Source organism: Sinocyclocheilus anshuiensis, unplaced genomic scaffold (genome assembly GCF_001515605.1).
Source record: "Sinocyclocheilus anshuiensis isolate Anshui unplaced genomic scaffold, SAMN03320099.WGS_v1.1 scaffold162, whole genome shotgun sequence".
Taxonomy (NCBI): domain Eukaryota; kingdom Metazoa; phylum Chordata; class Actinopteri; order Cypriniformes; family Cyprinidae; genus Sinocyclocheilus; species Sinocyclocheilus anshuiensis.
In genome coordinates, this window is record NW_015542351.1 from 38,672 (window position 1) to 55,419 (window position 16,748).

Here is a 16,748-nt window from a genome sequence, read left to right on the forward strand (position 1 = left end):
CTGTCTGCCGGCCCCCTCCCGGGTGTCCGTCCTCCTCCTGAGCCCCCTCCCCTCCCCATGTTGTTTCTACGGTGCACGGACGCACCTTCCGGGAGGGGGGAGTAATGTCACGTCCCTGTACTCTTTGTGTTGTCTTTCCCTCCCCAGGTGTGCCGTGTTCCCTTTTAATTAGTCATTCCTTGCGCCTGTGTTTTCCCAATCACTCAGTCTCTTCAAGCATATGCTATTTAAGGGCTGGTCCACCTGCCATGAGACACACCTGTATCTCACTGGGAGAGTTTTATAGGACAGGTCCTTCGAGAGCAGCTTTAACAAGTTATTCTTCTGGCTATAATCACTGAGTGGGAGGAAGAGGGCAGTCATAAAAGTACACGAGCACAGAGCTGGGTCTGCGGGGAACCATAGCATAATTACAAAACACTGGCATCTGATATCATCTCTACAACTCTGACCCAGACAGATGTGACCCTGTTTTCAACTTAATTTTTTTAGCCTCTGATTAACACAAGACCTTCATTTGCCGAGTACGTCAGCGGTAAATGTCCTGAAAGTGACGTACGAAGCCTTTAAAGCCTCTAACAAACAAGGCATGACCAACAGCTCTCGAGAGCACCTAACATAAAGAGGTCGTAACGCTTCTAATGAGAGCGCGGAAAGCTTGATTAACTGAGAGTGCTGAATGTGAAGGGTCGTTATCATTAAGGTTGGTTTTAATGAAGCTCTATACTGTTGGAGAACAGCGTAGAGGACTGACCGCGGTGAAAGTGTTTACCGTGCCTAAAGAGGATTATTTTTAAGGTTTTTAAATTGGACTGGACAACAAGCTTATAATAACAATCTACGCCCTTCCACTACTGGGTTCTTGAACCTAATGCTGCTGCCTCTTGAACACAACCTGACAGCCAGTATTTTTGCATTCCCGTGGACCATGTGACTAGAGTGTTGCCTTGGTTACATGCGCTGTGTTTAGGTCTGGTCTTAAAAACATATCTGCTTGAGATCTGCTTAGGAAAATAATTTAAAAAAAAAAGGTTCTGGAAAATCAATAGAAAGGTAGGCATGAATTATTATTTAGAGTTATGTAAGACTCTTTAGTATAGTAACAGAACAAAAAGCAGTGCAAGGAAGTGCACTCTGTGTACCTGTCATGTATTTATGTAGGTTAGCTAAAGAGAGAGATATAGTGAAAATATATATAGGCGAGACTGGGGCAAGTTGTCACACCTTTTACTCCAGTGAATATTTCTCAGGAATGTTTAATATTTAAAGGTGAGCGTTTGCATGGACACCTTATAGTCTTGACTAAAAAAAAAGCTATTCAACATTTTCACCGTTATTGCCTGGGAAAGAAAGGTACAATTAATCAACACACACTGACCTTTTGTGACAACATGCAAATGAGTTCCAATAGCTGGACATGCAGTCATGCTACATGAAGCAAGTTGTCATAATTGGAACCTGCTATTTATTGATTTGAGAAAACATTGTTTTTATTTATTTATTTATTTTAATATGAAATGCTAAATTAAGTTGGTTATTCACTGGTATTTCAGCAAAATTAACCAGTATAATAATTATAAAACACAATAATATATTAAAAACAGGAACAAATGTCACATTTACATTTATTCATTTGGCAGACGCTTTTATCCAAAGCGACTTACAGTTGAGAAATAAACTGCACTTGTGAACTTACATGATGCATTTTCAACGGGACACTTACAATTTTTAAAACAGTGTTGTACAGAGCTTTATTTACACTTTCTTCCCCCTCATTACTTTGCACTTTAAAATACATGTCTAAATATAAGTTTAGTGGTCCATACTATTTGTAACAGATGACAGAATTTATTAATTGTGGTACTTCTAATTAAGAGATAAGAAGTAGTTGCAAATGCTTCACAAAATACACACATCTAAATGTGGAATACTTGATGTTCTACGACCAAATTATGTGTAATATATAATATAATTCTGCACTTTAAAGTTTTCCTCAAATTCTGATCTTTGGCATTTTTCAGTCCTGTCGCTTACAAATGCTCTAGTAAGTTTTAGGCCGTTTCTCAATACCAAGTACTCAAAGTTTAGACTTGCGTCCTTGGTAGTTCATACTTGGCAAGTTTGACTCGGGAGTGTGAACTCCTGAGGACGGGAGGACGCAAGTCCAGTAATTCTGCAAATGGAACAGCAGCGTACTTGATAACGTCACTCAGCTCACCTTGGCTACTCCGGTTATCCTCACTGTTTGTATATTTACAATAAAACAGAACTATGATATCAAACACCAATGCCTCTTTTCGTTTTCATTTAAACATTAATAGCCACAAAAATGTGGCTGTTACTTTGATCACCTTTACTGTGTGTATACTTATAACAAAACGAAAAGTAAAATACAACCCTCTTTTCGTGTTAATTTTACAAATATAAAGCATATTAATATGCGGTTCAGCCAATATGTACATATATAGTCTGATTATCTTAACTGTGTGTATAAATAATATGAAATATAACATAAAACACAACCCTTCCTCTTTTTGTTAAATGTCAGTTTTAATGAACAATAATAGCCATTATACAAGTATAAGTATAAAGTAGCCTATGAGAGGCTTATATACGTAATTGGAAATAAAGACAAAAGCAATCAATTCAGTCAAACGGATGCTACATCAGCGCTGTACTATGGTAAAGTTAAATAAATATAAAAAGTTTTATGTGCTCACCCAAAACGATATGACCAGGAACAAATAATAGATTCATGAGACCAAACACTGCCTGTTAGATATACCTAAAACGAATTATATCTCATGTTTAACCACTACAGAGACATCCGAGCTAGCAGCAAATGTCAGAATGACTAGCCGAGGTAAGGCTGCTCTCGGTGAGATACATGAGCACTGAGCGCCTGCTGATCGCCTGGAGCTCAAATCTCAGAAATCGGCGAAGCAAATTTTCAAATAGGCATCTATATCTATATCTATATCAATATCTTAATAAATAAACTGAAGATTTGAGTGTTAAACAACTACATTCTCGCCTGAACAACTATCAAAACTGCATTTCATGACACAATAACAGCAGTATTTTGAAAATTAACGCTGGCTGGTTGGTGCAAAATGCATTGTGGGATACCTGGCTGCCTCAAGTTCGCACAAGTCACCTCTTGATGCATCCTCAATAAAAGGGGCGGAGCAAGAACACATCTGGGGATTTGAACTGTACTTGGTTAGATGTGAACTTTGAATTGGAACAGTACTTGGGTATTGACTGATGACGTATCACAAGTCATTGTTTGAGAAACGGCTTTAGTTTGTGTTTTGCTGGCTCTTCTTTATCCACTGATCTCAGATTTTAAACTGAAACCAAGTGGCATGGAGGCATTAAGTTTGTTTGCTAACTGCTGCTGCCTCATAACGAAGTTGTTCATATTTTGTTTCATTCCTTTTCATGTATGTTTGTTTTTTCATTTCACTTGACTGCTTGATCTGACATTTTATTTGTCCACTTAAACTCATTCTGCATTAAACATACTACATTTAGAAACAAATGAACTTAATTCAATATATATTCTCTGCCAACTCTCCATCCCAATACTACAGTGTTTAAAGAGAAGAAGATCAGGACCAAATGACACAGATCTGAAACAGCCAACCTTGTAGAATTGGATCATTTTTGCCCGTTATTTCTGAAAGGAAATGTGTAATTTAAGTGGGAAGGCCATATGATGAGCAAAACAGCCAGGCTGACAGTGGAGGATTCTGGGAAGTGTGCCCTCTCAAGACAGCAAAGCCATATATAGGTCATGGCGAAACACCATTACCCCTGACAACCCCTGCAGGAAACATCCTTCAACATTCACTCGCTCTCTCTGACTCACATTCTCGAACATATTCTCGTGCCTCAGACAACTTTTTATAGGACAAACTCTTTGGTCTCTTTGTGTCATTCTGGTGCTCAAAGACTGTCGCTGTTTATTCTTAGATTCTAGCTGTTCCTTTCTCTGCCCACACGAGATTTCAGTGAACGAAATCAACTGGAATGGCACCCACCCACACACACACGCATGCACGCACGCACGCACGCACGCACGCACACACACACACACGTCAGCAGAATAAGGTAGCACTTTAGATTCACCTCAGCAGATGACTCATTCATTGCATGCATACGTATGCATAATGAACTGTGGTGGTACAATCGAGAGGTTTATTTTATTAGATGTAGACTGCTTTCTGCCCTAACAAAACCTGAAACAAACCTGACCACACCGAATCATCTCTCACACTTTTATTGCAGTTCATGTACAAGACACCATTACATTAGGAAGCAAAGTTAAAATAATACTTCAGAAATCATAACTGCAACATGTTAAAGTCTTTAGGCCAGTTTGATGGAACTGTCACTGGTTGATCTTAAATCTGTTGATAATGTAAAAATATTTTAAGTCTTGCAAACTTATTTTATTGTCTGTGGAGTGTAGAACATAATGGTAGGTTTCTGCTGATTTAAATATGTCACCAAGCTACAACTGGTAAATGATACACAAATCAGTAATGTTTTGCATCATAAGCCTGGAGTTAAATAATAGCTTTTTTCTATGTTTAATGAAAAATATAAATATGTACAACTATATTATTATTACAAAAATGTTACTAAAAATATAATATTTTTGTTACACACACACACACATTTACCTGCCAGACGAGGGCCTCCATGTGGCCCGTAGTGTTTGAGAGCCAGATGCTGAGCACTAGTGTGTGGGAGGATGAAGTGAGGACACTAGCGATGACGGCATCCCTCATGGAGAACGGCAGCATGGTGTACACCACAAACACAATAAACAGGAAAAACGACACCTGCAGACAGAGTTAAAGGTGCATTAGACTGCCATTTAACATCTACAGCTCACAAACATAGGACAGAGATCAGATCAAGATAAACGCTGAAATTCACTACATGATTTTCACCCAGATTTTTGCCCCGATTTACAGTTCAGATAAGTTGACGCTAGTTCCTGAAAGTCAAAATCAGTCTGCAGATTTGAGTTGACAGATTTCACAGAAATTTGCGTAGTGTATGATGGTCACAGACTTTTAGATTTTTAGCATCCGGCTATGTGGTTTAGTGTATGATGCCCAGTTGTAACTATTTACAAAGTTGGCAAGTGCATGATGCCTAGTGTTTTAAAATCCATTCAGATTTTCATATATAAGCAGATGCATAAATAATGCAATCACCAAACATTAAACAGCATATACTGTAAATCAAAACTGCCTAGCGTTACCGAATGAAATCGACCCAGGAAGTGGTATAGGACTGTGCAAGCTCTGGGGGTGCTGATGGAAGTGATCTACTCCATCTGTGTTTTGATCATCATTCTGAATGTAGTCTTTGACAAAAAGCGCAGTTTTCTCAGCTTTTTGTTCACTCAAGTGTTGATAAAAAAGAATGCATGAAGGTAGAATTTTTTTCTTTCTTTTGACATATTGCATATTCAGATATTCATACAACACAATATTCTGGGGGCCATTAAATCTTTGTGAAAGTGATCAAAAATGTTGACGGTGGCTGGTAACTTTCTTTAAAAATGCTGGCAGGGAAAGAGTTAAGTGATAAAAAGTAGTTGCAAATGTTTTAAAAAATACACACACTCATCTCTGCACCAATAAAAAGCGCAACACTTTTTACTGCACGTCTTGCATGATTTGGAAGGAAACGAAACACTAAAATGACATTGTTATGTTTCATTCCAGCAAGAAAATTGTAGATTTAGGCATTTTTTAGGCTATTTGTATCTTTGAAATTTGCTTCATCGAGTAACTGCATGGCGATTTCATGACGATTCAAGACAATCACTTCAAAAATTGAGCTGATACCATGATGAAACATGGGTCGTGAGTGTTGGTTTGCTTTCCTTCGCCCAGAGTGCTGAGAGAGTAACAGGCTCTCAATCAATGCTGACAATTTGACATGTTTGTGCACAAAGGCCTTTATTACAGGAGAGTTTTACAATTCATGTTGAGGTGGAATGGAGCTCATTCTGACACCGACAGTCTCGCAAACGCCAACCATCCTTAACCAATCAACCACTCAACATCAATAATGGACTCAAAAATGCAAAATCATCCGTGTATATTTGTGTAATGTATTTTTTTGGGGGCTTACATATTATGTATATAATATATTTGTGCTCTGGCTCGGCTGTCCAATATAGTATACATTTTTAAAGAGATTTTTATGTAATACATTTTTCACCCTGCAACCTGTCGTAACAGCCCGTTTACAAAGCAATCTTGCTGCACAAAATTTGCTGCTCAAACGGTTCATACTAAAATGATCAGGGACACTGTTAAAAATAAACTTCAGCCACTTTTTCCTAACACTGGGATCCTTTAGAATAATATAAAGAAAGCTGGAGCTACACTCAGCCAGAAGCAGCGCAAGGTTTGGCAAACTTTCACTACATTTTACTCTTATCATTGGTTTATGTGGTGTGCAGGAAAAAAAATATCTATCCTGCTATCTTATTATCTCAGGTTTTTGATCATCCAATATTCCTCATTGACGTAATAAATGTGGGAGCTCCTGAGCTGATTCATTCATCATCAGAAAGTTACGTACATTCAGTTTAGTAAATGCACTTTTTTGACTGGAAAGATAGATAGGCTCTGGAAGTTTCAGTGTACATCAAGCTCTTTTATCTCAAAAGATCAAGGAATTTGTTTGAAATGTGATTTGCAGCTTTTACAAGAGGTGTAGCATACTCTGATAAATTAAATGAAGGTGAAAGGAAAATGAATATAAAGAAAATAATATATAAAAAGAAAAACGGGACATATAGACTTGATCGGTGTCGCGTCATAGCTGTGTGGGCGGAGTCGGCATGGGGGAAAATAGTCCTTTCCCCCTCAATGGAAAAGCATGGTGTTGACTCAGAATGGCCTACATAAAATCATTTCTGCCGCTCGACAGAGCAACATACATATAAAAACTGAGCCGTATTGGGTCGGACTGGCCATACAGTATCTGTGACTGGACAAACGACCCAACGGAATGGCCAGAGGTGTCGTTTCCCCACATTTTTATTACCTAATTGAGCAAGAGACAGCTTAGGCTACTACACTACAAGCCTATACGAGACGGCTTGTGAAAGTAAACATTTGTCGTTTTGTTTTGCTTAATTTTAATAAAGTGATAAAGACTTGAGTAAAAGCCTGTCGTACTTTCTTATTGATATATTAAAAAGATTTTTAACATTGACAAAACAGGTAACATTAAGGTCCACTGAAGTGCCTTGAAGTGCGCAGCGTTATTCTATGTGGTTTGTGCTGCGGCTGCCTAATCATTTTCACAAATACATGCCTTAAAATAAAGATAACATGAAAATATGTATATAAAAAAACAAAAAACATGGTTATTGGTTACTATAGTTAAACCATGGTAAAAAACAACATGTTTTGCTACACTAACCATAGTTTAACCATGGTATTTGTAGTAAAACTGTGGTTATAATACCATTGCTAATTTTCGTAAGGGATTGTGTATAATAATACGAAATAAATGTTTTAATAGATTATGACATCACAAACTATCAGGGAGTGAGATTTATTTGATTGTGATGTAAAGGAGGGTTACTGTAAGCCCCATCAGAAATGGGTTGCGGGACTAACGACAGATCATTGCAGGGTAAGTAGTGTAGCCTATTTGTGCTACCCGCTCAGTGCTACCTCCGGTAGTCTGTCTGTTTATTAGTCATATACATCGTCAGATCATGTTTTTTTTTTTTTTTTTTTACTTATTAGAGATACAGAATGCCACACAGCAACGTTTCGGCATTGCACCAAGCAAAAATAAATCGAAATCATCACAAAAAGTAAAGTTCAAGCGCCTAACAAGGTCTCCGCGCGTTAATTAGAATGGTTTGTTTTCCCCCACGGCATAAACGGTTATGACGTTTTTGTGGGCGTTCCCAGCAATGCCGAACAAGTCTATGCTGCACTTTTTTTAGGTCACAGTAGGGCTGGGCGATAATTCGATAACGGTAATTATCGCAATATAATTTTCCTCGATAAAACGATATGAAGAGTTCGATAAATGATTGATATAATGTTTATGCGGCAAAAGCGAAACGAAACAGCTCTAGTCATTTGAATCGCACCACACGGACCATTTATCCGCTCTGATCAAAGTTTAAACTTTAAAGTTTAAAAGTTTAAACAGCAGATGCGTTTACTTGGTCACGCGAGCATTAAGCAGCGCTGTGAGATCCAGTGTGAAGCGCTTGAATTCAGCGATTACACAAATGATTCGATGATTTAAACTAGTTTAAAGCCAAACAGGAGAAACACTGTGTGCAACGAGACAGTCAGAAGGCTTTTCAATCTACACGTCGCCATCATTTACCATGGTTTTACTGTAGTAACACTCACTGCACCATGGTATTGTGGTAGAAATGTGGGATATTCACACTAAATGTTATTACAGGAGTAATGGTATATAATTATAGTATGCATTTGAGATTAAGCTATAGCATGTGTGCATTTATACTGAATGTTTTTTAGACTATACTGTTTTTCATACAAATAGGCTACCTAAAAACCATATAGTTATATTTTTACCATGGTATTGAGGTGCAATAGGCCATGTGTGGTTTTTACTGTGTTTATCATGATTTAAATGTATGCTACTATGGGAGACCAATGCTTCATTAAAAAAAAAAAAAACTTGGTCAGAATAAATTTAACCATATAAATCTGAGGTTGTTACAATTTTTACAGACGTTACTGATTTTGATAATGAACAAACATTTTCCTCTGCATCCTTACTCAAGCTACTACCAAATGTGCATTTCCAAGAGACAATTGATTTGAAACAATATCACTAATTAAAACATGCAGAAACTAAGAAAATATTTTTATTTATTTAGATATTTATATTGTTAAGGAAAATTTATTAGTTTCTACAACTTTCACTTTGGAGCAAAAATCTGGCTTTAAACTTGAAAGAAATAAAGATTTGACATTTATTGTGATAATGATCGATATCGACTGATATGAAAAAAATTATCATGATAATTTTTTTGGCTATATCGCCCAGCCCTAGGTCACACTTTAGTTTGGGGACCAATTCTCACTATAAACTAACTATTAAAGTAAACTAACTATTAACTACAACTTCTGCCTCAATAAACTCATAATTTTCTGTTTGTTAATAGTTAGTAAGGTAGTTGTTAAGCTTGGGAATGGGGTAGGATTAAGGGATCTAGAATATGGTCATGCAGAATACGGCATTGATATGTGCTTTATAAGTACTAATAAACAGCCATATGCTAGTAATATGCATGCTAATAAGCAACTGGTTAATAGTGAGAATTCGTACTTAAAATAGAGTTACCACTACCTTTTAGTGTTATGTTATAGTTAGTTAGCTGTTGCTACCTTACTTTTAATACTTCTGAAATAACATCTGTTATCACTGGTTAATCTGTGTGCTAACATATGCAGACATTTATCAGGATAGCAAAGTTGCTAAATACCGAACGAGTATTAATATGCAGGAACGTTGCTAAGGGGGGAAGCAATAAATTGTACAAGAGGGCCATAAAACCTAGCGATGCCACTGCCCACATTTACCCCTTCTTTCTTCAGTTTCTTTCTTCTGTTAAACACAAAAGAAGAATCTTGAAGAATGTGGTAGTTGACGGTTGTCAGGGATTCATCACAGTCACTTCAGTCACCATCCAGGATAATTACCCGATCACACAGTCACTCACTGTCCGGTCTACCGTTCACTCTTACGAACTGCTCTGGACTCTCTCTGCCAAATTCTCCTAGAACGAATTACCTGCTGTTCCTCCCGCGATCCTCCAACGACTCCTTGGAAACTGTTCCACGATCTCCAACGTAACCGGCATCCGATCCTCACCATCAGAACTCAGATAAGCACCCTGGAACCATTCACTGTGTTGACACTCACCTGCCTTTAACTCATCTATTCCAGTCATCCCCTTACCCAGTCAATAAACCATCCTGATTTGCACTTACCTGTTGTGTCTGGCCTTGCTTTGTGACAACGGTAGCCATTGACATCCATAGTATTTTTTTCCATTCTATGGAAGTCAATGGCTACCGTCAACTGTTTTAATACCAACATTCTTCAAAGTATCTTATTTTGTATTCAACAGCTGAAAGAAACTCATACAGGTTTGGAATGACATGAGAATGAGTAAATGACAGAATTTTAATTTTTGGGTAAACTATCTCTTTAATATGTAAATGAGGGCAGTATTTTTTGCAAATGTTTTGCACTACCAACATTCATATATTTCAAAAGAACAAGAAAAATTCAGTTTTTCACAATATGTCCCCTTTAAATGATCTGTAGTCTTTGAGTTAGTGCCAAACTGCAGGTTTCAGCAGGTTTTTAACGCTTGAACGATGTAATACGCTCATAAATATTCCAAAACTTATATTTTCTTACACTGAGTGCTGTTTTTTTGTGAGCGAGGGCTCAATATAGCACTGGAGGAATGGCAGATAGGGCACTGGACGGCAGCAAAGCCTAATGGATTTCTGGCTTGGTCAGCCTCACAGACCACACACACACACTGCCAAAAAACAAACAGATTGCAGGTCAGTGATTTTTCCAGACACAACATGTCTTGAGCCTTATCGATCGCCATTTCCACTCTGTCCGGCGCAGAGGTGGATCAGAGAAACCGTCAGGAATGGTTACATTTGGCTTGTGAAGGAGAGAGAATCCCCTAGTAGACAGAACGCTCCGCTGGGCTCCGAGCCGAGGGGCGTCTCGCACTTTCACCCCGGATTGGACAGACAGTTTGTGTTTTCGCTAAAGTTTTGAAGCGTCAGAGTTCAGCATCAAGAATTGGCAAGGTTAGATGCTTAATCTCTCAAATGAACTGATTGCTTGCCAGATCCATGCCTGCTTAAAGTTCTGGTCTATCTGCTAGCAGGATTAAGACCGGCAGTTCAATTCAGTGGTCTTATTCTACATCAGACCAGGTTATACGGCACTGAATCCTAAATATTCTCTCTTTGGCCTCTGGCTCCCAGTACATGTATGGGAACTAGAGTGATGAAGAAATCAAGCATGATACAGCATTAAACTGACAGATCAAGTGAAAATATAAACAGTTAAAAGGTGTAAATTACAATTTCATGGAGAAATAAACACTGTAAACAAAAAATATTCAAATTAATATGGACATATTTCTTATTCATTCAACGTTATAGCACTTTGTAACAAAGTTTTCAAAATACTAAACATACTTCCAAATTTAGATTTTCGATGTGGACTCAGACATTTGGATGTCACTGTATCTTTCCATATGGCTCTTGTTCTTCCAGCCAGTCTTTGTGATCATGACTTGTTGGGCTGAGAACAAATACAGTCACAGCTGGTTTGAGCTGTGTGAAACTCTCAGATCACATTTGGAGCAGTTTGCCGGTATATTAATTGGGTTTGAATTATCACACACATGCAGTACCTGCCAATGAGATTTGAATTGAGGTTTTGACTGTACGTCACAGATTTCTCATTTGCACTAGATAGAAAAAAAATGCTCAGCTGCCCAACTCAAAGCCAGGAGTCCCAATATCATTAATCCAGTCTGATGATATTTTAAAATATTAACAAGTTTAATTATAATTTAGCTCATTATTAATGTGTCCCTGTAGAGAATCTGATTATTTGAGTTGATAAAAGATTTTATAATCATCTGGTGTGTCCAAATCTTTAAATACATTTTCAGCTGAACTATTCCTGGATTGAGGTTATTATAGTTAACTCAAACTAAAACCACTTTGGAACTAACACTGTTACTTGGAATAAAATAAAATATTAAAGGGGTCATATGATGCAATTTCAAGTTTTCCTTTCTCTTTGGAGTGTTACAAGCTGTTCGTGAATAGATAAGATCCCTAAAGTTGCAAAGACTAAAGTCTCAAACCCAAAGAGATATTCTTTATAAAAGTTAAGACTCGTCCACGCCCTCCTAAAACGCCTCGTTTAAACACGCCCCCACATGTCTACGTCACTGTGAGGGAAGATTTGCATAACGGTGCCCAAATGTTCACGCAAAGAAAGAAGGTGTAACTTTATTGTTGCTGCCACCGCCGCCGCCATGTTGTGAAGACGCTGTGTGTTTCGTTGCGAAAGCGAAAATACTTTGCTTGGTCTTCCAAAAGAGGACACGACAAGAAATCAGTGGTTGAGTTGTATTTACAACACTGTTCCAGAACAGTTCAACCCAAATATTCAGATGTGTGCAGCGCATTTTACATTATTATTATATATATTTTTTTCAATTATAATGTGTATTTTACTATTTGTAATTTTCAGTGTTGGAACTAGTGTTGTCACGGTACCAAAATTTCAGTATTCGGTACCAATACCAGTGAAAATCCACGGTTCTCGGTACCAATTTCGGTACCAAAGCAAATAGTACCGACTTGGTACCGAAATACCGGGTCTTTTTACAACACTAGTTGGAACCAAAATTTACTACCAGAATTAACCTTAATGCATTAACTGCATTCATTCCTGACTGACAGCAGTGGCAGCTGGTGATTTTCAAATGTAGGGATGCACCTACCTGTCAACGACAAAATGTGTATTCACATATATATATTTTTTTATCATAGTGACTGTCTACAATGCTGCTAAAAGCGGCTTCCCACTTCTCACTACTTGCTTCCCGCAGCATCTTAGAGCAATCGCCATTGATTTACACAAGAAGGCATTTTTCCTTTGCCCTCCTCCTTTTTTTAAAAAGTATTAAAAAAGTGACTCAAAATCAATTTTTCACCTGTCTGTCTCCTTCACTTCATTAGTTCCCCATCATTCTTTTACATCCTTCATAAGGCATTCAATCAGCACCTCTGGCAACACCAAATTGTGGGAAATGAAGATACGCAAGACTGTGTGTTTTTGGGGGTCTTTTCTTCTGATTTGCCCTCAGGCTGATTGGCGTAAGGTGAGTATGGCTGCCTTTTGTTCCTATGCTGACTCTGAGCTCAATTATGTTCTTTCTTCTCTACAACATACAAAGGCTGCTGGGTTTTCACGGGCGTCTCTAATGGAGAACTACTGCTGTTGGTTAATGATGCCTGCATTACAGACTTATGTGAGGAATAGTGAGGGCTTTTCATCTGCAGTAATACCTCGACCCATGCTGGCGACTCTATAGTAGGGGACTCTATAGTTTTTCCTTGTAAGTGTTGCAAAGCGACTCCAAGTGTATAGCTTATTAGAGCTCAAGTAATGTGGCCATGTAGCTTGTTGCACCTCAAAAAACATAACCAGAGAGAAAACTGTACTAGGAGCACAGTGTGTAGCTTAAAAAGCTACAGTAAAAACAGGAAATTAAATACGGCATAGCCTAATAGAGCTCCTTAAGTCTTCAACCCATTGTAGACGTAGCTACTGTGCCATTCAATTCCGCTAATAAGCGCACACATGCTACTTCAAGACACATCCAGAAACATTCAGAAACTCTTTGCTAATTAGTACTTTGCTGCAGTACTCTGAGTGCTAATTAGGTGGTAGCTTATTCAGATCGCCTGAACCCGAATAGTTCTTCCCGTCACGTATGCGAAGCCTTATTAGCAGGCTTACCTGAATTTCCTGCACCAGACACCTGATTCCCTCTAGAGCTAAACCTTCGGTCACAGCTCGTGAGCTCAGACTGCACTAAGCGTAGGGAGTAAATTAGCATGGCCCAGTATCACGATTTTCTATACATTAATTGAATTGTGGCTCACCTAATTGTGGACCAATACATAACAGAGTGAAAGGTAATTTAGTTCCTTTAGCCCCTTTGTCTCTAAAACAGGCCATCCAGAAGAAACAAAACAAAACAAAACAAAGCAAAGCAAAACAAAACAAAAGCAATGAAACACAACGCAAAGCAAAGCCAAGTAAAACAGAGCAGAAAGTAATAAATAAATAATAGCAAAGCAACGAAACACCAAGCAAAATCAACGGCAAGCAAAACAGAGCAGAAAATAAAAAATATATAAATAAAAGCAAAGCAACTAAACACAAAGCAAAAGCAAAGCAAAGCAAAACAGAACAAACAATACAAAATAAAAGCAAAACAGAACAGAACAAAAAAACCAAAGCAAAGCACAACAGAACAGAACAGGAAAATCAAAAGAAAGAAAAACAAAGAAAACTAAAATCAAAAGAAAGCAAAGCAAACTATAACAAAACAAAAGCAAAAAAGAACAAAAAAAAAATCAAAATGAAAGCAAAGCAAAGAAAACAAAATAAAATTGAAAAAAAAAAAAAAAAAAGATATTGAGGGAGCACGATCAAATAATGCAACTACAACTTTGGGCCATTCATTAATATGGTATTCATAACCTCACTTCTGGATAAAATTATTGTCTAATCATCGTTATCCAAGAAAATGTTATAATATGCTTTTTCAGTTACATGAAGTATAGAAAAACATGGGTTACTTTAGAGTTTTGCTGTATGTTTATGGCTTTTCTAGTGCTTGGGAGGCTCAAAGTGTAGGTGATATAAGAACATTCATAGCTATTCTTAACCAACGATTGAAAGAAAAAGCACACGAGGCATGGTATACATCAGTTATAGAAAATAAAAAGTTAAATATATATTTTACAATACAAATCTTTGTTAGTACAAAAGAGCTACACTGCGTCTGTATATAACATGCAACTGGTACGATCATTGTTCCTTTTTAGATGTTCAAGTCATCATTTAGCTATAGAAACGGGCAGATGGAGTAATACATCAGTGGCAGAGAGAATCTGTAATTATTGTGTTAACATCAAATATTTCTGTGAGAGAAGTTGAGAAGCATTTCTTGTATGATTGCTCTTTGTATGTGGATTTGAGTAAGAAATATTTAGGTGATCTTGTTTCTTGTTGGTGATGTCTGTACTGATGTGTCAAGTGTTTGTGAGTATGCATGGAGATTGTCATTGTATATATACCATAGAATGAAGAAAAGAGTATCTGCCATGTCATTGTGATCTTGTGGAACTATGGGCAGAGAGGCCATATATTCCTGAAAATAAACTGAACTACAAACTACCTCACTTCTGATGGTGACATCTCTCCAAGATAGTGGGCATATTAATTGTTTAAAATGGATGCCATGTAGGTGCCACCTAGCTTTTACTGAAGTAGTTCCTAGTGAAATGCTTCCGCCCTTTGACCAAGAGCCAATTTGTTTCGTATATGCATATCTCATCATTTCCAGATCACTGAGCCCATCTGAGTTAAGTTATTCAGTCATGTCGAGCAAACAGCCTGGATGATTCACGGCGAGCTACATTTACTCGTGCACAGAACAGCCGATCTCTCCTCCTACAGCCAGCGTAATATCATAACTCAAGAGCTGTTTATAAAAGACGACCAAACCGTGGATGTTTTTGCCATCTTGTTGAGTGGTGGCTGGGCTGATTGATCCTCCTCCTCGCTAACGGAGCAGAGCGAGAAGAAGAAAAAACAAAGTGTGCGTACAAGCTAAGCAAGTCTGTTTAATACCTGATTTCTTTTATGGAAGCAGAGGCGAACAGAAATAGCGCCAACTGTCATAATTACTCTAAGACATGCATTTATGTTGAGACTGTGTCACAGTCATTAGCCAAAATCCTGCGTTAAGCAGAGTTCAATGAACTAATGAATGATTCAGTGCGCAGAACAGCTCGCACACTAAAATTCATGAATTACTGTGCAAATGACTGGAGGAAAATGACACGGCGTTAGTGAATATCTGCATGATTGTGCAGCGCTTTCATTGCGTCTGCTAGCGCTTTCCATCCGAGCAATTTACTTCAACATCTACATATATAAATCGCACTGACGCAAGTCATGTTTTATGCATGGCGTATACTTAATTCTGAGCACTTCAGTATGATAAAAAGTTAAATTAGGAAGTGATAGCCGTAGAGGTCACTGAAGAACGATTGCGGAGAGCGATGAAAGTGCTGTCACTCGAGTCTCACCTGGTCCCATGGACAGATGATCCCACCGAAGAACATGAAGAGGTAACCCATGGCAACCAGACAGCCCCAGACGAGCAGGGAGAAGAGGCGGAGAAGCTTTTTGAAGACCGACTCAATGCAGACGAGGATGAAGATGGCGAGAAAAATGGCCAGAGTTGTGGGCACAGTCATGATGAAGGCCATGTGCTCCTCCATGGTCTGTGGAAACACAATGACATTTCACGGCTCATTCATTGATGCATTCGCTAGCTGATGAAGAAGAGAACTGTCTATTGAGATGTGCTGGAAAAGAACAGACAAGGCACATTTAGAGCTGGATTTAATACAAAGAAGAACTGAAAGATAGATTCTTTTATGATCTTATGACAAAAACTCTGACCCTAACCTTATACTTTGAACCAGAGTCCAGTCTATTATGTCCAAACTTGCCATTAGCATAATGTGCTCTGTCAAAGTGTATTTTGTGGGACAGTAGTGTTTTTACTGTTGAATTATTAATATGGACAATTAACATTTGAAAAACATTTTATATCGTTATATGGGGTTGGCGTTCATAAAATGTAATCAAATCAATTAATGTATATTAAAGTCAACATGAAACAACATTTGCAGCCAATTCACTTCCATTATGTGGCATATTTGAGTGAAACAGGATATGCAATGAAAAATGTGAACCGGATAAACTGATTCATTGTAAAGAAAAGCTTTGTGGTCATTTAAAATATTTTTGAAAGAAGTCTCTTAAGCTCA

The 16,748-nt window shown here is 37.9% G+C and overlaps 1 protein-coding gene across 3 annotated transcripts in view; it reads right to left on the reverse strand.

Moving 5' to 3' along the window:
• The window catches only part of LOC107691497 (adenylate cyclase type 2-like), a 65,550-nt gene that overhangs the window by 35,140 nt on the left and 13,662 nt on the right, over window positions 1–16,748 (reverse strand). For all 3 annotated transcript variants that reach the window (XM_016490111.1, XM_016490110.1, XM_016490109.1), the window contains exons 2-3: window positions 15,999–16,196; window positions 4,692–4,853 (exon numbers count right to left, since the gene is read on the reverse strand). In XM_016490111.1, coding sequence (XP_016345597.1) covers window positions 4,692–4,853; window positions 15,999–16,196 — 360 coding nt within the window. The remainder of the gene's footprint in view (window positions 1–4,691; window positions 4,854–15,998; window positions 16,197–16,748) is intronic.